The 27,715-nt window shown below is 35.9% G+C and overlaps 1 protein-coding gene across 8 annotated transcripts in view; it reads right to left on the reverse strand.

Annotated features, from left to right (window-relative positions):
* The window catches only part of BMP2K (BMP2 inducible kinase), a 143,356-nt gene that overhangs the window by 70,508 nt on the left and 45,133 nt on the right, over positions 1 to 27,715 (reverse strand). For 5 of the 8 annotated variants that reach the window (XM_074039831.1, XM_074039829.1, XM_074039830.1 and 2 more), the window contains exons 2-5: positions 21,866 to 21,984; positions 14,139 to 14,244; positions 5,623 to 5,765; positions 3,098 to 3,219 (exon numbers count right to left, since the gene is read on the reverse strand). Coding sequence is in view for 3 of the 8 variants with exons in the window: in XM_005554968.4 (XP_005555025.3) it covers positions 744 to 825; positions 3,098 to 3,219; positions 5,623 to 5,765; positions 14,139 to 14,244; positions 21,866 to 21,984 (572 nt within the window). In the remaining 5 variants the exon portion in view is untranslated. Of the gene's footprint in view, positions 1 to 743; positions 826 to 3,097; positions 3,220 to 5,622; positions 5,766 to 14,138; positions 14,245 to 21,865; positions 21,985 to 27,715 lie in introns of all 8 variants that reach the window. The other 3 variants (XM_005554968.4, XM_005554967.4, XM_074039832.1) reach the window with 1 other exon arrangement.

Below are 27,715 nucleotides of genomic sequence, written 5' to 3' on the forward strand. Positions count from 1 at the left end.
AAAATAAATCTGATATTTCTGTAAACCCTGGAACTATTTCCAAAGAATTTTATTCCTCAATTCCTAACATGGTCACTTATGATAGATACAGCTAAATAACTGTTGAATTTAAATGAATTAACACTTAAAATACTCTTTTCCTAGTTTATTAAATACAATCACAAGCATATTTTACTTATAGAATATGTTCTAAAGAGATGTCTATATTCTAACAAAGTTCAACTACAAAGAAATATGGTCTATCTCAGTAATTATATCCAGATATACACAGGCTAAATGATAAAGACCTTCAATGTACAGAAGCTAGTCACTGGTATGTTTATACTGCAATCAGAAAAACATTTATTCATATCAATTTCCATTAAAAAGATCCTAAAATATTCCAGAAAATTATTGTATAATGACTTAATCGTTATGTCGAGCTTTTCTGTATTTTGATCAACCAAACTTCCACTCAAAAAAATGTTAACACTCATATATGATCTAAATCCTAAAAAAATACTGTGGTTAAAAAGTTACATTATACTGAAGTTTTTTATGTTTTCTGATACATAAGCTTTCCATCTCAGGATTGAGAAGATAAAATGTTCTAGTATTTTTCTTCTCCCGAATAAGAAGCTCTACTGTACATCACTCTCTTCCACTTATTACGAAATGCCGTTTGGGGAGCAGAGAAAAAAAAATCAACTGAACTCAGATTTTTTAATTTGGTTAGAGCAAGTTTCAGCCTTTCTTGGCCTTACCCAGATATCAGCCTTGGTGGTGATGGGTTTCCCTCCATAAAGGTTGATCATTTCAGGGGCTCTGTATGACAGAGTCGTATACCTGGCAGTAAATGAGTGAAATGGAGTGGAGATATATATATAAAAAAAAAAAAGACAGATAATACATTGTTTCTACATAAAACACTACAAAAAAAGTCTTTTAGGCTCAATAACATTATATAGAATAATACTCTTTGTAAAAAGCTCATTAAAAAACCCATCAAGGATTAAACAATACAAAGCATCTATATACATTTTTATTCAACAAATACAACAGTATTTCTAATAATCTAAAAACTTAATTTTCTTTATTAGAAAAATCTTAAATAATGACAATATATTGGAAAGAGTTCTCCTTGAATTTCTTATGTGAAATAACACAATTTGGCTATTATAGTCTCCTTATCAAAATATTTTAGTCTATTAACTTAAAAGTAAAACTTCCACATTCTCAAAAACTTAATTTATATATTTACTAAGGAATTTATTTTTATGGACTTCATGTTACATTATAAAGTAATAGTGATGATGCAGTCTTAACACTTTCATTTTCTACATACTTTTCAATGAATAAAAAAGTCAATCCTTTTAACATTAAATAAGAAGTAAAAGCTTAAATGTTTTCAAATTTACTTCCTTGACACAGTAGTAAATCTCTTTTGAGTTTGTTTTTATAATTGTTTTAAAAGTAATCTAGTTGCTACAATCTAACTGCACTCATTAAGTATATTTCTAATACTGACTGCCATAATAAGCTATTTGAAATCAAAAGGTATTGTGAATAAATTTTTATCCACAGAAAACCCCCATATTTATTATGAACAGAACATTTTAAGGAAGCAGTGCTCAAATCTCATGTTAGAAATGATCAGAATATGAATGGATATCCTATATCATGGCATAATTTAAGATTCGGATTGAATGGTCTTACATTTTATTTTGCAAGAAGTATCTTAAAACTCAACATTCTACTATCTTACTTTTTCCAAATCACTCTGACTGGTGAGAGAGTCTGAATACTACTACTACGGAGGAATGACCTAAGAAACCAGAAATATAAACTTCACCAAAACAGGATTTTTATTCACTATACCCCCACCCCAGCATCAAGAAAGTGTTGGCCCTTAATAAATACTTGTCAATTGAATGAAGTTAGTCCATTAATTGAGCCACAAAGGACCAGAGAACCCCTTATGAACTTTTGTTCATCGCTAATAAAACATTCAATTGAACCTCATACTTCAGAAGGCAACAGCAAGAAATAAAATGTCTAGCAGGTCAGGGATGCTTGGACAGAAACCTATACAGCAGCCACTAAACATCACAATCCAATAAATTTTTTAAGTTATATACATATATTTTCCAATAAGCCAATTCAATACTTTATTATTCTTGTGTTCTTCAGGACTTTATATATTTACTAACGTGTTTGTTTTTACTAAATCTAACATAATCATCATAGGCTAAGTTTCCTGAGTAGTAGTATGTAGCATCGAAATCCACGGTATTATACAAATGCGCCAGAGTAAAATCAGCTGTATTTGAACTATTTCAAAATATTGCAGTTCAAATGATGGCTCTGACATAGTATTAGGCAATAGGGAATTTGTGAGGAAGTGATGAAAGGCAATTCAGAAAAGCTAACTATTTAGAAAGTCCTATTCTGAGAGATCTTTCTGCATTCTGTATCACTTTATTAAGATAACCTAAAATTTACAAACAGTTCCATTTTCTAAAAGTAGAAAGCAGAAAAGTCAGCAAAAGATTCTCACAGGTACTCTAGCAACCACGGAAAGCACAGGATTAAGAGAACATAAAGTAGACATGACATATTTCCATTCCAGAGCTTTCCAGTATATCATTACAAAGTAACAGTGATGATGCAGTCTTAACACTTTCATTTTCTACATAGTTTTCAGTGCATAAAAAAGTCAATTCTTTTAATATTAAATAAGAAGTAAAAGCTTAAATGTTTTCAAATAATTTAACTTTTTCTTAACAAGCACAAACCCTCAGTATCAGTAAAAACAAAGATGTTTAACTGAACTCAAGAATCATTTCAAACTCCCTTTAACAATTTCACTAATTACTACAGCTTATTTAACAAATTTCTTTCTAAATCTGTTCAAATGTAGACTAAAAAATCGGCATCTATGGCAAAACATATTTCCTACTGAGCTAGACCAGACATGAATTAATCAAATCTATGGCACAGAAATATTCCAAAGAAATCTATAAATGAAATACCTAAAATCTGTATTTACCAGTGCTGGTCAGAAACTCGAGTTAACTAAAATTACCATGACAAAAGTGCAATAAAGACAAATACTTACTTTTTAATTTCTTCTTCTACTATATTAACTCCATCTTTTTGAGGATTAAGAAATTTATTAGTGGCACTGCCAAAGTCACAAAGTACATAGTTCCCACCATCATTCAACAAAATATTTTCTACCTTAAGAAAAGAAAATCAATAATTAGTATTTTCAAAGTGAAAATTAACTTTTTACAACCATTGTAAAAAATGGTTATTTTTACAAACAGTTTATTTTTACACAATAAACACTGAACGGTCTATGCCATATACAAAAATATGTAAATATGTGTCTCATATATATATATATACACACACACGCACAGTACACACAAACATATATAGACATAAGATACCCAAATTATGAGGAAGAACAAATGAACGGGAGCAAAAATATACGATGTCTACTGCTTCTCTTACTAAGAACAGAGAAACGCTTCTTCCACCCCAGGTTGATTTGTACAGGGGCAAAGAAACCCTAAATCCTCCCTAAAACTGCTTTTATGAAAGAGAAGAACTAGTACCTGGCAGAGTCCAGCTTCTCTCTTTTACTATACTTCCACTTTTCTCCTTTTCTGACACTTTTGCTTCTCTATAGGTATAATGGAAACCACTGGAATTCCATCTTTGACTTCCAGTACCATTTTTATTTAAAATACTACACTGAAAAATACAAATTTGACTTAATTTGGAGATCAGGGTTGTAGTAACTAAAATAAATTATTATAGTCAGTTTCTTGAATAGTAAAATGTGGGTTCAGAGCCCAATCTGCTACTAACTAGTATATGGACCCTTGGACAATCTGCTTAACCACTCTTGTGCTATAGTTTCTTTATGTAAAATACGGACAATTAGAATATGAATCTGCCATATGGAACTGTAGTGAACATTAAATGAGTTAAAATATGTAAAGTGCTTAGAACAGTCTGGAATATGGTAAGCACCTAATAAATTACTATTACATGTTTTTTCACAATGTCTTTTATTTTTATGATAGTCTTAGATAAATAATTCATTTATTTCCATTTCATCAAAATACTGTTTCATTATAACTTTTCTTCTATATTTCACGTTACTATATTTTAAAAATTTGTACAAAATAAAGATTCAGAAAGAAATCTACTGAAAACATATATTTTTTACATATGTTTACACATATAAAAAGAACTAAGCATATAAAATATGGACAATACAAAATTATGCAGTTAAATGTTTTCTGAATTTAAAGAAGAGTCAGCTGAAGATATCAACTTTGTATGCAAAAAAATTAATTAACCATAATAGCACAAAAAATCGTATCAAATTATTAGGGGAAATGGAAAAGCTGCACATTCAAAAGAACTACACTGGTTATCCAAATTAAGGCCAGAGGCCTGCAGTTAAGCATTTCAATCCTGCCTTATCTCCTACTATCATAGGTTTTCTAGATGATATTTTCATGATTAACAGCCTATATTCTTAGTGACATTTTCTCTTTTATCTTACAAGCATTTTATAATAAAATTTCATAAAATTCTGTATAATCAGTCAGAACTGGGATTCAATCATTCAATATTTATTAAGACTCTGCTGTCTACCAGGCACTATTTTAATTGCTTAAACACATCACTAAAAATGAAAAAAAAAAAAAGTCTTGACCTTCATGGAGCTTACATTCTAGAGGGAGAAGGCAGAAAATAAATAACAGGAATAGTACATAAGCAAATTATACAGTATCACAGGAAGTAATACGGACTAATAAAAGGTACAGCAGGTTAGACTGCAGTGATAAATAAGGTGGCTCACAATGGGACTCACTGAGAAGGTGAACCTGAGCAGACCTGAAGGAGTGGAAAGGGTAGCCAGGGGACTATCTAGGCATAAAGCAATTCAGGAAGAGTAATTTTTGTAATCTCAGTGTTCTTGTGGGCATGAAAGAGGACACCTGTGGTGATAAATTATATCTCTAGCAATATAACGCCAGAATATTCAATATTCTTTGGGGACTTTTTTCAGTGTAACAGGTGGGTACCAATATAAGAGGTCAAGAGTCCACAGACGATGAAGTGACCTTCAAGGTAACCACCACCAAATTAGAGAAAATAACAGAAAACTGTACTAAATTATAAAGAAATAGAAAAAGAGACCCACTTATGGTCTCCTCCAGTATCCCTTGAGAACACCTTGATGCTTAATATGGATTACAGGAAATAGGAGGAATGCTGGCTGAACTGAGAGACAATAGTGTGGACAGACGTTTAACAAATATCAGTGAAAATCACATTTCTGTTCAAACGAAACCTTTTAAAGAAGCCTACTATAGAAAACAGGGATGCAGGGTAGAAGGTACAAAATCTGCCTCCACAGCCACGCTAGAAATCCTCAAAGTCAAGTAAACCACAATTTCAAATCTACAGTCATTCTTTACATGACCTCAGGAAATGTAGAAGGGGAGGGAAAGACCAATCTCAAAGCTAGTTTTTACACTGATTTAGATGAAAATAGTCTAAGAACATTTTAACTCCAACTTATTACTTAATCCATAGGTATTCTAAAGTTCTTACCTTCAGATCCCGGTGAATTATTGGAGTCTTACACTGATGCAACCTTGCAACAGCTTCACAGGTATCACAGAATATCTGTAACACTTCTGGTTCTGTAAAACCTGTCTGTAGCTTCTTATTCATTTGATTCACTACCTGCCCAGCTAACCAAAAAAGTAATTTTGAGAGGACATATTTTTAATAAATAAAGTCTATTCACAAGCAAATTAAGAAATGTCTTTATGGCTTCAAGTAATGGGAAATTGGCTTTTTCATAATTCTCATGTAAGGATGCTTATTACATCATACTATATTGATTCAATGACACATTTTTTCACATTTTACATTTCAGAGATCATCTTAAAATAAAGATCTTATTAATGCTATTGCCCACTTTTTTTTTTTTAACATCTCTGAGATCAAAGCATATCTTATAATACTGGTTTGAAGAAATAGTTATTCAACACCATACTATTTATGGGCTAAACAGTGGTGAACAAAAATAAGGTTTCTGTTATCACAGAATTACAGTCTAAAGGTAGAAGCAATCACACAAATAGATATATAGTAATAATTGTATATCATAACAATAATATGAAAGAACATATTATATAAGAAACCTAAATTTAAATTGTGAAGGAAGATGAGGAAGAGAGGGTATCAGATCAGGTCTAAGGAAGTGATACTTGAGATTGAAGGATAATTAGGAATCAACCAGGCAGAGACTTGCGAGCACAATATACTAGCGATAGTGAGTACTATGTACAAATGCCATCAGTTTAGGAAAGAGCTTCATGACTTTGAATAACTCAAAGAAAGCCAGTATGCTTTCTTTACAACTTAATGTATGCTGATATGCTCTAGGAAGCAGAGGAGACAGTAAGGTGAGATGAGACTGGCAAGGAAGACAGGGATCAGCCATATCTTAGATTCTATCTTGAGAGCCAAAGAAACTTCCTCATCTGACTTTCAAAAAAATTTCATCTAGGGTTAGGGGAATCAAAAGAGTCAAAATGGGCTAAGGGGTAAAGTCTATCCAGATAAGAGATAATGGACCAAAATAATTGACTAAAATCAAATTGCCACACATATACAATTAAGCCCTGAGAAAGTTACATATTACAATGTAGAAATTGATAGTCTAATAATAATTCTTAATTATTAACAAAAGGTTAATCATCATTATATTTTAAGAATGCAAATAAATATGTGATTCACACAGAAATCAGTCTAATAAAAATTGAGTTTGGGAATTCAAAAAACATAAAGCATTCATTAACTTGCAACTTTCCTTTAACAAGGTTAGATAAATGAACATATGCTATTTTACAATCTATAAGAAGGTACATATAAACTTGTTCCTTTTATTATTACTGTCTAAGCAGTCTTGTCTTTTCTGAGAATATTTTTCTCATAGAATTTTAAAGCAAAAACAACATTAATTTTACCTATGAATCCCCAACTTTAAGAAAACTCAAGTGTAATTAGTTCCGATTATCTCAGAAGACTGGGGCACCTGACCATGCAGCAACTTCCACCACTCCCTCAGTTGGCAGACTCCCTGTCTTTTAATTAAACCCAGCCTTCTCTAGTTTAAGAATAATTAAACAAGATTTTTAAAAGTGCTTTCTTGGTATATATTCACATCCTTGAAATATCCTATCATAGCTAAAGAAATCATAACCTTGAACTCACTCCACCTCTTCCAAACTTCCAATGTTATAATAAGCAGAATAAACTTTAAACAAACTTTAATTCCCTTTCTTCTATCCAGGAACCTTTGAAGTAGAAATCCTCAATCACAAAAAAACAAGTCCCCAGAGAAAACCAAAAACTATATTTGGGCTGAATTTCAAATGAAATCAATAAAATTTCATTACTCAAAATCAGAGTTTTCTGAAAATTAAAGCTTAAAAGAAGGTATTCTAATAAAAAAGGTAAAAAGTCAGATTTCGAAATCAAACATTATATACTTAACGTCTTTTAAAATGAGATGCCCCACCTTTAAACAAGGGGCTTGCAACTTAGCTCACGCCCGACCAATCAGGTAGTAAAGAGAGCTCACTAAAACGCTCATTAGGCAAAATCAAGAGGTAAAGAAACAGCCAATCATCTATCGCCTGAGAGCACAGCGGGAGGGACAATGATCAGGATATAAACCCAGGCATTCGAGCCGGCTACCCTCTTTGGGTCCCCCCTCCCTTTGTATGGAAGCTCTGTTTTCACTCTATTAAATCTTGCAACTGCAAAATAAATAAATAAATAAATAAATAAATAAAAAATGAGATGCCTACAACTCTCAATTCTTTCCATATTTCCCAAAGAGGTATCATTTCCAAAACAAAAGCTTTTTACAACTCTGCCAAATTTCATCACTAACATTAAAAAGTCAACATTTTTCTAACCTCTTAAAAAGGTGTTCAACAACCTCCTCTGAGTACACATATTAACACTTAGTTTAAAAAAACCATAAATGCAACCTACTATTCCATTTAAATTTTGATAATGTGACTTTTTTTCTTTTTACAACTGTGATGGTTAATACTGTCAACTTGATTGGATTGAAGGATGCAAAGTACTGATTCTGGGTGTGTCTGTGAGGGTGTTGCCAAAGGAGATTAACATTTGAGTCAGTGGCCTGGGAAAGGCAGACCCACCCTTCATCTGGGTGGGCACCATCTAATCAGCTGCCAGCAGAGCCAGAATAAAAAGCAGGTAGAAGAACATGAAAAGACTACACTGGCTTAGCCTCCCAGTCTACATCTTTCTCCCATGCTGGATGCTTCCTGCCCTCGAACATCTCTCCAACTGCTTCAGCTTTTGCGGTCGGACTGGCTTCCTCGCTTCTCAGCTTACAGATGGCATATTGTGGGACCTTGTGATTGCATGAGTTAACACTCCTTAATAAGCTCCCCTTTATATGTATATCTATCCTATTAGTTCTGTCCCTCTAGAAAACCCTGACTAATACAACAAGATTATTCAATTTTATCTGTAGTAGATTGCATTACTGGTCGCAAACTTTCAAACTTGACTTTTTACAAGCCCTTTGTCATGTAACTCTGCAGTTTGTCCCAATAAATGAGGCAGATAAATTTCCTGCTCTTTGATTTGGGCTCAGTCATGTGCTTTTCTTTGGCCAACAGAAAAAGGTAAAAGCATCACTGTCCTAGTCCCAAGACTAGGCCTTAAGAGGCCTCATTTGCTTCTACATGCCTTCTTATGTTTCTATCATCCACATGAGAAAACCATCCCCAGGACAGCTTGCTAGTGCCAGAAAGAGGATGATGGACACGGGAAGCAGAGCTACTCCAACTAATTCCAGCTAACCACTGTCATGTGAGCAAGCCCTGCCAAAATCTGCAGTGTCACCCTACCAAGCTAAGTTGAAAGCAGCTGGCCCGTGGATACACAGGTGATAGATAATAAACGAATGTTATTTTATGCTATTGAATTTTGGGATTTTTTTAATTAAGCAAATACTAACAAATATATAATCCATGGGAACATACGTAGAATACTTCCTAAAAACAGACATTAAAAATCCATAAAGTTTCATAATTTATTCATGAATTATTCATAAAATAAATGTGATCAAAATACCAATAATGATTTCTAGAAGTCTGAGACCTAAAGTACATAATTTCTCTTTATATATTAGCAAATAAAGCAGTACCAAATCACAAATTTACAAAGACAAAAGATGATTACACTTGACAAAAGATGATTGTAAACACTGGATACCTAAAACCACGTAAGGGGATATGAGCTATATAACATATTCTTTTACTCTCTATACAGTTTTATCCCTACATAATAACCAATGTCTCTGAACTATATACATTATATAGGTTCCCTTACTAAAATACCTTGTTAAACAATTTTATGTAATGCAATTAGCTGTTACAGAGGAAGTAAGGGAAGAGTATTTAGTCCTCTATTTTTTGTCCCTCCAAATCACTCCTTCCCCATGGGAGAAAAAGGAACTTATCTAATTGATTCATCTGAGAAATGAGATTGCATATACTCCATTGAGAAAATTGAGCATACTCCATTCAGGCCTTCTGGATTTCTTCTATTAAGAAATAATTGCCCACTTAGAGGGTACAACTGATCTGCAATACATATAGTAACATTAGCAGGTAAAACATCTGAAGAAAACTTTGAACAAAAAAAGAGAAAGCATGGTTTGGCTGTGTCCCCACCCAGAGCTCATCTTGAAATCCCACATGTTGTGAGAGGGACCCATTCGGAGGTAACTGAAACATGGGGGCAAGTCTTTCCTGTGCTGTTCTCACGATGGTGAGTAAGTCTCACGAGATCTGATGGTTTTAAAAAAGGATGTTCCCCTGCACAAACCCTCTCTCTTTATCTGCTGCCATCCATGAAAGATATGACTTGCTCCTCCTTGCCTTCCACCATGATTGTGAGGCTTCCCCAGCCACGTGGAACTGTAAGTCCAATTAAACCTTTTTCTTTTGTAAATTGCCCTGCGTTGAGTATGTCTTTATCAGCAGCAAGAAAACGGACTAATACAGCAAGGAAAAGAAAAAAAAATAAAACTAAAATTAGCTGGGCACAGTGGTTCTGCCCTTAATCCCAACACTTTGGGAGGCTGAGGTGGGAGGACTGCTTGAGGCCAGGAGTTCCAGACTACCCTGGGCTACAAAGTGAGATCCCGTTTCTATAAAAAATTAAGAATTAAAAAACTGGCCGGGCATGGCCATGTGCAACTCTAATCCCAACTACTCAAGAGGCTAAGGCAGAAGGATCACTTGAGTCCAGAAGTTTGACGTTGGAATCGTATGGATGACAGAGTGAGACCTTGTCTCAAAAAGAAAGAAAGAAGGGTCAGGGGTGCAAAGGAAAAAAAATGGACACACTGAAATTAATATCCACAGACAACAAAAGATTTGCAGCTAAAACAAGAACAAGGTGTATCTTTTTCCCCAATATCCCTACATGGTAACAAGGTGTATTTCAGCAAAGAACACTGAGAGAACAAAAAAGAGTCAAGCTGGGAGTGGTGGCTCACACCTATAATCCCGGCATTCTAGGAGGCCGAGGCAGTGGATTACTTGAAGTTAGGAGTTCAAGACCAGCCTGGCCAACAAGGCAAAACCCTGTCTCTACTAAAAATACAAAAATTACTCAGCTGTGGTGGTGCACACCTGCAATCCCAGCTACTCAAGAGGCTAAGGCATGAATGAGAATCGCTTGAACCCAGGAGGCAGAGGTTGAAGTAAGCTGAGATGGCGCTATGCACCCTCTAGCTTGGGTGACAGAGTAAGACTATGTCTCAAAAAAAAAAAAAAAAGTCCTTGGAAATTAAAAATAATATAATAGGAATACAAAATTCTATAGGAGAGCTAAAAGATACAGAGGAATGCTTCCAACAAAAAAAGAATAAAGACAATAAGAAAGAAAAGAAAATCAGAGGATTATCAATCTAGAAAGCTCAAAACATTTGAAAGAAAATGAGAAGTCCAGTAAGAGACAACTGAAAATGGAAGACAAAAACTCCACAAAAAGCATACCAAAAACAACAAACACTAAGGCGCATATATCTTGAAATTTCAATACGTCGTAGATAAAGGAAAGATTCAAACTAAAAGTGTCCATGGAGAAAAGATGTCGCATGAAAAAATTAAGCAATCACAATAACATCAATTTCTCAACAACACTAAGAAAAAAGTGGAATGATATCTTCAAAATTCTGGATCAAAATTATTTCCAACCCATAATGTTTTAGCCAGCCAAAGTAACGATCAATGTGGGCACTGAATAAAAATATGTTTATATATCAAGGTTTCAAAAATGCTTCTCCCAAAAATCCAGTCAGAAAGCTACTGAAAAACACACTCCTCCAAATTAGGGAGTGAAAACAAAGGTGTGGCGTAAGTAGCAGGGAATCCAAGACAGAAGGGAGGCAAAGGGAATTTCCAGAAGGACCGCTAACCGCTGTTCAAAATTAAGCACAATGATGTCTCCCCAAGAGGTGTTTTTAAAGGAAGAAAAAATGAAATCAACACAAATATTAAAATGTCTAAACATACTGCATAATTATTTGTATGTCTATTGGAAAATGTGGGACTAAAATATTAATATACATGAAGAAAATTAGGCAAATGAAAAACGAGATAATTACTAACTCCAGAAAAACAAAAAGTATAAGAAAATACAATTACAGACACCATTAAATGGGAAAATAAACACTGATTTGGTCCAAAACCTGAGCATATCTATACTAGAAGTAAAATTCCTATCTTTTCTTAGAGACAATATCTAAAACATCAAATCAAAAATAGCACTAGAAAATTTTCTTTCAAGAGCCTCCTCATGCACAGAATTACATACACACTTCCCTTGATTTTCTAAGTCCTTTCTCTTTTGTACCCTTAGGAAATCACTAAAATTATTGATTCTCTTTTATATAATGCAGTGTAGAAATATGGAAGTAAATATAAGAAACATCTCAAATATTTTAAAGGGACTACCTCTGAAGAGGGATGAGGCAGAAAGGTACTGATTTAGCCACAGCTTAAGAGAACTATTTGACTTTTTTTATTTTTTATTTTTTTGAGACAAGAGTCTCGCTCTGTGCCCAGGCTGGAGTGCAGTGGCGCAATCTCGGCTCACTGAAAGCTCCACCTCCTGGGTTCATGTCATTCTCCTGCCTCAGTCTCCTGAGCAGCTGGGAATACAGGTGCCCGCCACCACGCTCGGCTAATTTTTTTCTTCTTTTTTCTTTTTTTTTTGTATTTTTAGTAGAGACGGGCTTTCACCGTGTTAGCCAGGATGGTCTCGATCTCCTGACCTTGTGATCCGCCCGCCTCAGCCTCCCAAAGTGGTGGGATTACAGGCGTGAGCCACCGTGCCCAGTCAACTATTTGACTTTTTAAACCATATACATAAATTACTTTGATAAAAATTTTAAATTTCATATACCGCAGAGCTTGATGATTTGAATACTGGATAACTATTTCTAAAAAATTTTTAAAACAAAATAATGCATTCCTCAAAAAACAGATATGATCACTCTCTTACTTTAAAATAAAATTTGCCCCTCAAACTTGAAGGTCATTTGATTCCCCTTTTAAGATGTCTTCTAAGTGACAATTAAATTTATCCAGGGTTATGATTATGCTTGATTCAAATATCTTTTAAAAGTCACAAGTAGTCAAGGGCTATGAGTAAACTCTAATCTAACTAAGAATTAGCACTATAAATGCTAGAATTCAGGAAAATGGGGTAGAAAAAAATGAGTATCTTCTCCTAAAAGAGATCACAGTACAGTACTTTATAGTAGAGAAGATATAAAGAAAAAACGATCGAGAAACATCTGTTTGTTAAATATTGTGTATGGAAATAAGTTACAAATACATCACAGTAGGCATTGTTACATTGATTCACTTCATTTCCCCCATCCTTCCCTCCTTAAAATACTGCAGTAAACAAGATCATACTCTCTCCAACATCATCATCATATCCCTCTTCCTCCTCAACCTTCAGGAAACTGTAAGAGTTCCTGGGATAGTAATTAACAATCATTACTGTCTGAAGAGAATGTAAATGTAAACCAGGGCTCCCTAGAACCACAACTGCCAAATATGGCTTGCAAATTTGTAGGAAATAGAATGTTGCCTCCACCTTTCCACACATTAAAATTTTAAGGCTGGGCACGGTGGCTCACACCTGTAATCCCAGCACTTTGGGAGGCCGTGGCGGGCAGATCACGAGGTCAGGAGATCGAGACCATCCTGGCTAACACGGTGAAGCCCTGTCTCTACCAAAAATACAAAACATTAGCGGAGCGTGGTGGCGGGCGCCTGTAGTCCCAGCTACTCGGGAGGCTGAGGCAGGAGAATGGTGTGAACCCGGGAGGCAGAGCTTGCAGTGAGCCGAGATCACGCCACTACACTCCAACTAGGGTGACAGAGTGGGACTCCATCTCAAAAAAAAAAAAATTAAATGTCAGGAATTTTTTGATGATGATGATGATGATGATGAAGGTATGCTACACAAGTATTTATTTTAAAATATCACATTAGGCCCAAATAAAATGTGATTTTCTATATTCTAATGTTTACAAACAACACCAAGAGACTACAAAAAACAGGTTTATATAGATCAAAATGCATCCTCTAAATTTGTTATATTTAATGTTTACAATAACATAGTAGAGCACTGGAAAAATCTTACAACATTAATATTGACACATTATGCTCTTCTTGGTTGGATTTCAAAAGAATTCTATGGAGAGCAAGAACTGTAACTCTGTACCTGCTTAGATTTCCTATTTTAAACTCAATATCACTTTTCTCATTCTGCATTTACATCATGCTCATATCATAATTGCAGCAACTATGACTAGGTTTTAAATAATGTTTTAACAATATTCCTAATGAGATAATGAAAAGTAAGATTACAATAAGTGACTAGAATAAGTTAGCAGCTGCCCTGGAAACAACAAAGGTATCTAGTAACCCATTTAAGGATAAATTTTTTATTATAATACAAATGCAAAAAATACTTACCTCGACAATATTCCATTAAGATAAGGACTTCCCATACATTATCACTAATTGAATTAACAGCACAGTCCAAATAACCCACAATATTTTTGTGACCAGATAGCTCTTTCTGGAAAGAAAAAAAAATGAAAACTGGAAAATGCACATTTTAGAGGTATAGAATTAGCAATGGTTTGAAGCCTAAATTAATGTAAAGAATTTGAAAAGGCAAGAATTAAACATGAGTATAGAATCTAACATATTTCAACCAAGCAAAGGCTTCTATGGTTTCAATAAAAAGTTTACCTGCATGTGACTGTAATTTTCTAACAGACAAATATGAAAATTATTTTTAAATTCAACTCTGAAAATGGTTCATTCAAAAGTAATAGTTCCCAAAAGTGTACAAAGAACTTGAGAATATTAGAACTTTTATATTTGATTTTATCTAAAAAATAAAATAACTAAGCTCCAATAACAATTACATTCTCATTTGTTGTGCCTGCAACATATTGCAATTTACGTGTAGCTATTACATGAATTTATAGATACATGCACTTTTAACTAAATAACCTATAAAAATGACCAAGTGGCTAAAAAGATTTCTAAAATGAAACCATAAAGATAATGCTAATACAAATATACGGAAATAAGAAAATGAAAAATTGAAACTTTTGCGTCTTTAACAAGATAGTCATCAGTATACAATGAGGTTAAGAATAATAATCTACTCTGTTCTACTGGGAAATTTAAAAACAACTATTAAAAATATTATTTAAAATAAATTTACATCAACTATCATTAGCAACAAACCTAGTTTTAACTATGCAACGTAATTTGAAATACTAAGGGCTACTGAACATGGGAATTATTTATAAGGAAGTATACATAATGGGGATGAATCATCAAAAAAGTTGACAGACCACCATTCTAAAAAACTAATCTCCCTAAAAAAATGTTCAAAACCATAAGATTTGAGTGTGCTGCTCCTCATATATCATATCTCTCAAAATCATACAAATTCTATCGAAAGGAAGAGAGAAGTCTTGTACAATAGTACAAGACTATAATATCTCTACTCAAGTTAGAGAACTTAGTCTAAGCTTCTCCATTATCTTGAGGTATATCTTTTTACCCTTCTAGCTAATAGCCTTACTTTTAAAAAAGTAAATGCCAAAGCCTAGTCATCTCGAATCTAGCTAAGGAATACAGAAAATAAAAGCAGAATTCAAAAAAGTCAGATTGTGCAAATGCACTTATTTGCTAACAAAAGGGATTGTAATACGTGTTAGTAAAGACGTTGATACAAAATAAGAAATCCCCCTCCTAGCAGGTGGATAAGTAGGACTGACATTAATAACAAGTGTTGGCAATAACATGGAAAAAGACTTTCCTTAGAACATAAAATGGTTCAGCTGCCATGGAAAATAGTCAACATAAACTACATATGACCCAGCAATTCCACTCGTAGGTATATACCCAAAACAACTGAAACCAGGCACTCAAGCAAATAGATGTATGCATATATTCATGGCAGTATTAATTATAATACCCAAAAGACAGAAACAGCCCAAATGCTCATCAAATAATTTTTTTAAACTGCATCAACAGATGAATGATAAATTGTGTTACAGTCATATAACGGGATATTATTCAGCCATAAAAAATAAAAATACTATAATTATGTGAATTTCACTTCAACAATCTTCAAATATACATATGCACCTGTGTGTGTGTTTGTGTGTAAGCACTCAAAAAACCATGAAGAAAGAGAAAAGAAGATGAAGAGGAGGGGAGAAATGAGAGGACAAGGAATAAGAACAAGAACAAGAAACTATCCAGAGCACTGAGCATATGCAATCCTAGAAAAGAAGGAAATTTTTACTCTACTTTTTTTTTTTTTTTTACTACTTAGGCTAGTTAAGTTAGAGTCACTGAAGTTTTTAATGGCCTATGAAAATATTTTTCACTTTTCCTAATATTTAAAAAGAAGTTTTCCCTTGTTGAAAGATGTCTTGCTATTAGAGTTCACAGAAAAACAATCAACGTTAGTGAAAAAGAAAACTAATTGCTGTTTGTGAATGAAAACACATACAGTGAATGCACAGGAACAGTAAACACAGAATTCAGACAGTAGGATTTTTTTGGATAAGGAGAATAGCAAAGGTGTACCTCATTTTATTGTGCTACATTTTTTAAAGTGGTACTTTGCTTTATTATGCTCTGCAGATACTGCATTTTATACAAATTAAAGGTTTGTGGCAATCCTGCACAGAGCAAGTTTATAGGCACCATTTTCCCAATAGCATGTGCTCAGTTTGTGTCTGTCATATTTTGGTAATCCTCACACTATTTCGAACTTTGCCATTATTATAACAACAGTTATGATAATCTGTGATCAGTGATGGTTCATATTATTATTCTAATTGTTTCATGGCAACACAAACTGTGTCCATATAACACAGTGAACTTAATCAATAAATGTTATATGTGTTCTAACTGTTTCACCGGCTAGCCATTCCTCAGGCTCCCTCTCCTTGAGGTTTCCTACGTCATAAAATACAACAATACTGAAGAGTCCCACAACTCTTGTTTTAATCAAAAGCTAGAAATAGTTAAGCTTAGTGAGAAAGGCACATGGAAAGCCAAAGAAGGGCAACATCTAAGCCTTTTATTACACCAGTCAGCCAAATTTTGAATGCAACGGAAAAATTCTTGAAGGAAGTTAAAAGTGCTACTCCCATGGACACACAAATGGTAAAAAAGCAAAACAGCCTCATTGCTGACATGAAGAAAGTTTCAATGGTCTAGACAGAAGATCAAGCCAACCGCTACATTCCCTAAAGCCAAAGCTTTAACCTAGAGCAATGCCCCAACTGCCTTCAACTCTATCAAGGCTGAAGAAGTAAGGAAAGCTGCAGAAGAACAGTTTGAAGCTAGCAGAGGTTCGTTCATGAGGTTTAAGGAAAGAAGCCATTTCCAGCACACATTAAGTACAAAGTAAAGCAGGAAATGCAACAAGTTATTCAGAAGATTTACCTAAGATAATTGACGAAGGAGGCTACACTAAACAATAGATTTTCAATGTAGACAAAACAGCCTTCTATTGGAAGAAGATGCCATCTAGGATTTTTAGAGCTAAAGAGAAGAAATCCATGCCTGGCTTGAAAGTTTCAAAGGACAGGCTAACTCTCTTGTTAAGGGCAAATGCAACTGGTGACTTTAAGTTGAAACCAATGCTTACTTGCCATTCCAAAACTGCTAGGCCCTAAAGAACTACGGTAAACCTACTCTGTTCTCTATAAATAAAACAACAAAGCCTGAATGACATCACGTCTGTTTCCAGCATGGTTTACTGAATATTTTAAGCCCACTGTTGAAATCTACTGCTCAGAAAAAAAGATTCCTTTCAAAATATTACTGCTCACTGACAATGTACCTAGTCACCCATGAGCTCTGATGGAAATGTACAAAAAAATTAATACTGATGGCTGGGTGCGGTGGCTCTTGCCTATAATCCTAGCACTCTGGGAGTCCAAGTGGGACAGATAACTTAAGCTCAGGAGTTCACGACCAGCCTGAGCAACATGGTGAAACTCCATCTCTACTAAAAATACAAAAAATTAGCCAGGTGTGGTGGCACCTGCCTATGGCCCCAGCTCCTCAGGAGGCTCGGGCATTAGAATCACTTGAACCCAGGAAGCTAAGGTTGCAGTGAGCCAAGATCACACGATCACACTCCAGCCCTGGACAACAGAGCAAGACTTCATCTCAAAAAAAAAAAAAAAAAGAAAGAAATTAATATTGTTTTCATGCCTGCTAACACAACATCCATTCTGCAGCCCATGAGTTAAGGAGTAATTTTAACTTTCAAGTCTTATTATTAAAAAATATGTTTCTTGGCCGGGCGCGGTGGCTCACGCCTGTAATCCCAGCACTTTGGGAGGCCAAGGCGGGCGGATCACAAGGTCAGCAGATCGAGACCACGGTGAAACCCCGTCTCTACTAAAAATACAAAAAATTAGCCGGGCGCAGTTGTGGGCGCCTGTAGTCCCAGCTACTCGGGAGGCTGAGGCAGGAGAATGGCGTGAACCCGGGAGGCGGAGCTTGCAGTGAGCCAAGATCGCGTCACTGCACTCCAGCCTGGGTGACAGAGCGAGACTCCGTCTCAAAAAAAAAAAAAAAAAAAAAAAAAATATGTTTCTTAAGACTATAGCTGCCATAAATAATGACTTATCTGATGGATCTGGGCAAAGTATATTAAAAACCTTCTGGAAAGGATTCACCATTTTAGATGCCATTACAAACATTCGTGATTCATAGGAGGAAGTCAAAATATCAACATTAACAAGAGTTTGGAAGAGGCTGATTCCAATCCTCACGGATGATGCTGAGTAACTCATGACTTCAGTGAAGGAAGTCACTGCAGACATGGTAGAAACAGAAAAAAAAAAAAAAAAAAAAAAAAACTAGAATTAAGTGGAGCCTGAAGATCTGACTGAATTGCTGTGAAATGAGGAGCTGCTTCTTATGAATGAGCAAAGACAGTGGTCTCTTGAGATGGAATCTACTTCCTGGTGAAGATACTGAGAACACTGCTGAAATAACAACAAAGGATTTAAGAATATTACACAAACATGGTTGACAAAGCAGTGGCAAGATTTGACAGGATTGCCTCCAATTCTGAAAGAAGTCCTACTGTGAATAAAGTGCTATCAACCAGTATTGCATGCTACAGAAAAAGCTTTCATGAAAGGAAAAGTCAACTGATGTGGCAAACTTCACTGCTGTTTAAAATCCACTTACAACCAGTGTTCCATTATTGGAACGCTAAGCATGTGGGAGTTATTTATATCCTACTGCTCAAGGTCATTGCCAAGGTCTGATTTTTCACTCATGCAAAAATTCAAAAAATTGCAACCTCCAGCATAAATGGGTTAAGAAATGTCCACAGCTACCCCGCCCCTTCCTTCAGCAACCACTACCCTGATCAGTCAGCAGCCTTCAACATCAAAGCAAGACCCTCTACCAGTAAAAAGAATGCACTTTGCTGAAGGCTCCAGTGATCATCAGTTGTTTTTTAAGAACATTTTTAAATTAAGGCATATAACATTTTTAAGGCATAATGCTATTGTACATTTTATAGACTACAGTGTAGTGTTGTGGTGTTATGATACTATATTGGTTTTTGTCCACAGTTCCTGCTTCATAACTCCCAAAGCCCTAGTCACAGTCTTTTGTCATAATGTTGGGTGTCTTAGGCCCCAGGAAGTAGAAACTTTCTCCTGCCCTCCTTTTACCTGCCCCAAGGCAGGACTCTAATCATTCCCCACCTTTCTGATTGTGGGTCTTAAAACCCTCCCCAGAGAGAGTCCTGCACTATACCCTAGGGGAAGGAATGCTGACATCATGAAGCTTCCATAAAAACTCAAGAGGACTGGGTTCAGGGAGCTTCCAGACAGCTGAATATTTGAGGGTTCCTGGAGGGAGATGTTCCCAGGGAGGCAAAGAAGCTCTGTACCCCTTCCTCCATACCTCATACTCTATGCATCACTTCATTTGTACCCTTTGCAATATCCTTTAAAATACACCACTAATCATAAGTGTTTCCCTGAGTACTGTGAGCCACTTCAGCCACTTCAGCCAATTAATAGAACCCAAAGAGCAGGTGGTAGGAACTGCAACTTTAAGTTAGAAGGTGAAGGCTGGAAGACTCAGCAAGTCTGCTCTTCCATCTTCTCCTTCTTGCTTTATTCTAGCCATGCTGGCAGCTGATTAGATGGTGCCCACGCAGACTGAGGATGGGTCTGCTCTTGTGCTACCTGGAGAATGCAATAAGGAGATACTCTTAAGCAGGGAGCCTCTTTACCCCTAGGGCTGACTCTGGAACTGTGTGAGGTGCTGCTGGATTCTACTGGACACTTGGACAGTGCACTATGAACAGCTCTTAATTAACCAACAAGGAGTTACTTGGTTTACAGACAGCAGTTCCAAAGTGAACGGACAACATTCCGTTTGGATGGCTGCTACTTTGATCAAAGAAGGTAAAAACGTATCAGCAAGGTGGGCTGAATTGCATGCAGTTTTTTTTTTTTTACTTTTTATTTTTTTTAACAGTAATGGCAGAACTGAACAGTGGTGGAAGCCCCTGTGTTTGAGTTTTTTTACTGACTCACAGGCAGTGATCAGTGGCCTGGCCACACAACCTATGGAAATTTGAGGGGTGCATTAAAGTAGAACAAGTCAGTGCCCATCAGAAGAACTCCCTTCCAGATTGGGAAAGTGACTGGAATCAGCAAGCAGGTCTGTCCGTGTGCTCCCTGGAGGTGGCCACCTGGGTCCATGAAATGAGCGCACATAGGGGTACTGCAGCAGTGCAGACATAGGATGAATAAAGACGTGTTCTTTTCGCACCCTCACAGGCACATAATGCCAGTAAGAACTGTTCTAAGTGTCAGCAAGACAGACAGAGACTACCAATGGCTATGGATGAGATTCCCTGATAGGAAGGCCCTCAACATAGCTGGCAAGTGAGACTGATGCTGGTAGCCCTCGGGGGGCTATGAATAGGTCTTGACAGGAACAGACATTGACTCTGGACTGGGCTTTGCTTATGCAATGGAAGATAAAAATGCTCAGAATGCCATTTAAAAAAAACAAAAACAAACAAACAAAAACCAAAACAAAAGAGAGTGTATAGAGTTAGAGGGCCAACTATCATTTCTTCAGACCAAGGAACACAATGTACAGTCCATAATATGCAACAATGGGGCAGAGAAAGGTCCTCCACAGAGTAATAGTTTGATATAGAAGAATAGGGAACTGAAACATTGGTCTAAAATGGGGAGATAAAAACTGTAACCATAACTGTTGTATGCACTGAGAAGCCAAAAAAATTGTGTGACTTGCTTTCTTGCAACATTCACTTTATTGCAGTGGTCTGGGACCAAACTCGTATCTCCAAGGTATGCCTATACAGAGATACAGTTGAGGAGGAACACACAGAAGGCTCCAATAGTATTTGCAGAGTTTAATTTCTTAAGCTGGATGGTGAACAAGCTTGGTGTTTACTATATAACTCTGTAAATATTTCTATCCTGAAAATACTCTACAATTAAAATGTATTTAAGAACAAAAAAGAAAGAAAGCAGAGTAGCTTTAAAGTATACAAGATGATGTGTGTAGGTTACATGCAAATACTACATTTTACATAAGGGCCTTGAGCATTCTCAGATTTGAGCATCTGCAGAGTTTGGTATCTGCAGTGGGTCCTGGCACCAAATCCCCATAGAAGACCAAGGGACGACTATACTACAAATCACCAGATTATCTTTTAATTTAATGATCTTTAAATATTATTATAAATAAGCAGCTTGCCTAATAGCTGGTTAATGTTATAGAAAACAAAACAGGCCAGGTACGGTGGCTCACACCTGTAATCCCAACAGTTTGGGAAACCAAGGCAAGCAGATCACTTGAGGTCAGGAGTCCAAGTCCAGCCTGCCCAAGATGACGAAACCCTGTCTCTACTAAAAGTACAAAAATTAGCCAGGTATGGTGATGGGCACCTGTAATCCTGGCTACTTGGGAGTCTGAGGCATGAGAATTGCTTGAACCTGGGAAGTAGAGGTTGCAGCAAGCTGAGATCATGCCACTGCACTCCAGCCTGGGCGACAGAGCAAGACTCAATCTCAAGGAAAAAAAAAAAAAAACTTGCCAAATTTCTGAAAGAGAATTACTCTTTCACTTACCATAATTGTAATTTCCCTTTTACAAACATTGAGGTCTGGCACGTTATTGACATACATTCGCTTCAATGCACATCGGATTCCACTGTGAGTACGCACGAGGAAAACTGTGGAGAATCCACCTAGAAAAACAAAGCACCAATTAATTTAAAAGAAACAGAAACAAATGCCAAAATCATGTAATATAATTGTAGAGCTTAATATTGGACGAAAATAAACAATGACTGTACCCAAGACAAAAATAAGTGCAATAAGTCACTAGTAGATTAAATGCCAAAACACTGGCTTCCTAAGTCAATCATGAAGTAGTACTTAGAGGAAAACATGCTTCTCGAATAAAAATGCTTCCTCTTAAAGGCTAAAATTTCACCTTTTGCACTAGACTACCTCTTATGTAGTATAATGAAAAATGTCACAATTATGTTACTAAAGTTTGGTATATACAAGTGATTGCCTACGTATTAGAATGTCCCTCTTAGATAACAAAACACTGATATTGTTTAATATGAGACATCAATGGGATCAGATAGGTGCTTCCCTCCTCCAGTTCCAGAAGATGAACCAATACTGTTCTAAGCCCATCACAGGAATCTCATTTCCCCTTATCAGTAACTGATTTAGGATTGGGTATGTAACTAGTTCTCGCTAATTGAACATGTAAAGTCAGCCCGAGTTGCAGGGAATGATTTTCCACAGATAAAAGAGACTGGTAGAGAAGGCCCTGCTCTTTTGCTTTTTAATTTTGTTGCCTATGATGTTTACACCTAAAGAAGTCATCTATGGCCACAATGGAAGAAAGAATCAGAAAGAAAATGATCCAAAACACAGACATTTGGCTTACTGAATCAGCCAACTCTGGAACCACCTCCCTCTAGAACTCACATAGTAAATGTCTTCATTACTTAAGCCATGGTTTACACGGAAATTCTGGTTTTTGGGTTTTTTTGGTTTTTGTTTGTGAGAGGGAGTTTCACTCTTGTTGCCCAAGCTGGAGTGCAGTGGCACAATCTCGGCTCACCACAACCTCCGCCTCCCAGGTTCAAGCGACTCTTCTGCCTCAGCCTCCCAAGTAGCTGGGATTACAGCTGCCTGCCACCACACCTGGCTAATTTTTTGTATTTTTGTAGAGACAAGGCTTTGGTATGTTGGCCAGGCTGCTGGTCTCGAACTCCTGATCTCATGATCCGCCCGCCTTGGCCTCCCAAAGTGCTGGAATTACAGGTGTGAGCCACAGCACCTGGCCAGAAATTCTGTTAACTGCAGCTAAGAAAGCATCTTATCTGAAGCACTAGGTAGATATTCTAAAGAACAATTCTGTCATATCTAAACAAAGATTTCCACATGAAGTTTTTTAAATTTATCTTGACACAGAATATGCTATAGCTTACTTTTTTAAAAAATGGTGTATCACTTGCATTAATTTGATAGACTTTAAAAAGCAGCATCCTGAGCAATAATAAGTCACCTGCACTCAGGTCAATACAAGTTGTAAAAGGAAAAAAAAACTATTAGAAATACATAATAGGGGAAAAGAGCTCTGATATGATTTGGCTGTGTCCCCACCCAAATCTCACTTTGAACTGTAATAATCCCCACGTGTCAAGGGCAGAGCCTGCTGGAGATAATTAAAACAAGGGGGCAGATTCCCTCAGACTGTTCTTGTGGTCGTGAATAACTCTTACAAGATCTAATGGTTTTATAAATGGGAGTTCCCCTGCATAAGCTCTCTTGCCTGCCACCATGTAAGATGTAACTTTGCTCCTCATTCACCTTCTGCCATGATTGTGAGGCCTCCCCAGCCACATAGAACTGTGAATTTATTAAATCTCTTTCCTTTATAAATTAGCCAGTCTTGGGTATGTCTTTATTACCAGCATGAGAACAGACTAATACAAGCTCCTAGGAAACTCCAGAATCAGTACATACTCTTTCCAGATTCTCTACATCTTCCATGTCCAGTTATAAGAAACTGTACAACTTTCCACTTTGTAGATCTGGATTTCCACATATATAGTGTTAGGGAAATCAAATCAACCACCCCACAAGGCAGTTCTAGGAATAAATCAGATGATGACGATGTCTGGGAAAGGTACTTTATGTAAAATCTCTAACAATGCAGGGCATTACTTTAAAAGAAACTCACTTAGCACTAATTTCATACGTAAACATTAACAAGCCAGAAAGTAAAAGACCTAATAGAAAGGGCCACTTAAACTACCATAATTTTATTTGGTTACAAAAACTAAGGAAAACGTGGAAAGAAAGAATTTATCTAGATAAGGAGGTGGTACAAGTACAGCTGAGAGAAATCATTTAAATAGCATTTGTTTTGAGACATTTATCTATCTAGGTCTAGATTATTCCCCTAAAACAATGCTTTCCCAAACATAGCTTTGCATCAGAATTGCCTGAGGTGGTCTGTGTATGAATTTATCTTGAACAGTTTCCAAATTCTGGCCCCAAGTCTGAATCAGTAGGTCTAAATGGGGACCCCATTTATATATTTATATAGATATACAGATATAACTATATATAGAGAGAGAGAAAGAGCACTAAAAATCTCCCTACTTGTTATACTATTATACTTTTGTATATGTTTTAAATTGTTTATTAGATGGAAAGGGGAAAAGAGTTCCCCTAAATGGTTCTGATGCACAACCAAGTTATGTAGTCACTGAACCAAGTTCCCAGAGGAACCATGGATCCTATATACCTATTCTTACCCACCCACAGAACAACGTGATTTTATCCCTGTGAATCAGAGAAATGAGAAAAAAAAGTATCAAGTAGGTTTTCTTCACAAAAACCATTCCCAAAATGAAAGTTTTCCAATTCTACTAACCCTAATTTAGACAGATCTTATCAAATGTTAAGTTTTCTGAATACAGAAAACACGTTCAACTTCAAGAAACGATTTCTACCTAAACATGGTAAACAGTGATCGTTAATTGTATCTACTTTGAGAATAAAATGTAATAAATATTTATGCTTTCCCCAGTACTATCTTTTCAAGAATTTTCCGATAAGCTAGTATTATTTCTGTTTGAAGAATGCACTTACGGAGAGGTAACCAGTTAGAACACTATAGTAGTCCAAGAGAGGAGTGTAATACTTGCCACCAATCTATAGCTTATCAAATTCTTAAGTATTTCTTTTTCCTCACAGAATTCTTTCATGTTCATAACTCACTCAGGTACTTCTATCTAGAATTTGACTATATTATCATGTACTTCAGTTTTCCACAAATTTCTGTACATAAATCATAAGATTATTGGCAGTAACCACAGACTCTACATATATATGTACAATTAATACTGTAAAGCACAGTTGTTATATTAATGCTAAATTGTATAATTCCAAACATGAAATTATGAGAGTATTATAAAGCATTCTAAATGTTCTCAAAAGACCATAAAAGCAAAATTATGACAGATATTGATCTGATGAAATAAAATGGGAAATAAATGTGTACTCATGAAAGTAAGAAAAATGATTGGTATCTTTTGCACTCTATAAACTATATAAATTGTATAACTAAATATAGAAGTTTCATTCATAGGCGTATTCTTTAAAGAGCAGTAATTGTCAGCCTCCTCCAGCTTTTTTCAAGGGTAGGATATAAGATTTACACATGAAATAATTTCATAGGACACCTAATTGAAATCTTACCTCTGGTCTCCACACACACACAAAAAAAGGTAACCAGATTAAAATGAAAGAGTAGCTTTGTTAAGCCAATCTAAATTTGTTTCAACTAAGAAGAATCATAATGGACAATTCTCCATCTAATCTCAAGTGCCAGCCACCCAGGATATCTCTCAATTTTTATACACTGTAGTATGGTAATAATAAAATAAGGACAACACAGTTTACACTCACTTGGAAAGCACTGCTCTAGAGATGCCAGGTCTCTGTAGTAACTATATATGAACACATGGCATATACTGCTACAGACTAACTTCTTCTGGTAAGCCATTATTTATTGCCTCTATTAAGCAATTATTTCTCCTTGCTTTAATTTGTCATTTCCATGCGTTAATTAAATCATTTTAATTTACTGATGCTGTACATATTTGAACTCTCCACAAATTCACTTAAAAAGATAACACAAAAGGATGAAAAGTGATAAAGCTAACGTATCTATCCTTCGTATCTTTCCCACAGTTCCTCTGGCATAGTCATTAATTGATCAACCAGAGGTACCCAAAGGAGTAGAAATTGATCAATAACAAAATAATCCTTAAAACGCGGCTAAGTAGTTCACCGGGAAATAGGAAAACTGACTTAAGGTCAGTCAGACCTCTTGATTCACTACCCCATTCCCCAAAGCCAGGCCAACACTCGCCCCTACGCAGTATTAATTAAACTAGCAGTATATACGAGACATCAGGAAACATTTTGGGGCATGGGAATAGAAGAAAGGTGAGTGTAGTCCTGAATTTAAAAAAAAAAAAAACAAAGAATTAAGTAAATGCCTACTGAAAAGAGAACCCCCCACCTGAACTCAAGACCACTGTTCCCAGCTACAAGAACACTGGCAGCGAGACATACAAACAGAAATTGGAGAAAAAAAAAATTTTCTGGGAAACAGGAAAAAACATACAGATAATGAAATGTCAGAGTCATAGAATTTAAAAGTGGCTTTCCGCATCATCACACTAAAGTGAAGCCCCAAGTCAAGAAACTTGTCCCATTTACACAAATGGCTTCCATCATCATCACTTTAGAACTTCATTCTATAAAAAGAACAGACACAAAAAGATGATCAGACGTTCAAAGAAACCCTTTAACATGACAAGAGATTTAAAAAAGCAAACAGAAAAAAAGAACTTTGAAGAGGTGGTGGGAGCTAAAGAAATCATCCAAAGAACCTATAAATATTCTTAAGAGTAGAAGACAGACATTGCAGTCATGAAATAAGAGCAGAGTTCTATAAAAGGGATATTTGGAGAATGAGAAATTACTTTTACAAAATAGAATAAAGAAATCAAAAGTTAAAGCTTCCACAGAGGAGCTAGAAGATAAAATTAAGGAAATATTCCACAATTTTTTCAAAGGATAAAAGACTGGAATATTAAAAAACCAGTTCAGGCCGAGCATAGTGGCTCACGCCTGTAATCCCAGCATTTTGGGAGGCCGAGGTGGAAGGATCACCTGAGGTCAGGAGTTCGAGACCAGCCTCACCAACACGGTGAAACCCCATCTCTACTAAAAATACAAAAATTAACTGGGTGTGGTGGCACATGTCTGTAAACCCACTACTTGGGAGGCTGAGGCAGAAGAACTGCTTGAACCCGGGAGGCGGAGGTTGCAGTGAGCCATGATCGCGCCACTGCACTCCAGCCTGGGCAACAAGAGCGAAACTCCGTCTCAGAAAAAAAAAGTCTAGTAGATCTAATATCTAAACAACAGATGCTTCAGAAAAAGAAAAGAGAAATTGAGGGGGGAAAATGTATCAAAGATATAACACACACTCTCACACACACATCAAACTTTAAGTACATCAGTTTCCATATGAAAAGGGCTCACCAAGCAAATACCCAGCACATAGAACAAAAAGATCCACATCAAGGCTCATCGTCATGAAATTTCGGAAGGCTCAAGATAAAAACAAAATCCTAAAAGTTACCAGAAGAAGAAAAAGATTGCATATTTCCCTTAGAATGGCTTCAGCGCTATATCCATACCCAGTCATCTCACAAAGCAATGGATGAATGTGTAAGCACAAGTAAGCTAATACTATTATTAAGTAGGCATATCATATACTGATGGCATTTTACCAAATACTTCCTGCTAAATTTCTAAATTTCAGTTAGACTAAAATTAGCCTAAAAACTTTTAAAGTTGCTTCAA

Source organism: Macaca fascicularis, chromosome 5, assembly GCF_037993035.2.
Source record: "Macaca fascicularis isolate 582-1 chromosome 5, T2T-MFA8v1.1".
Classification (NCBI taxonomy): domain Eukaryota; kingdom Metazoa; phylum Chordata; class Mammalia; order Primates; family Cercopithecidae; genus Macaca; species Macaca fascicularis.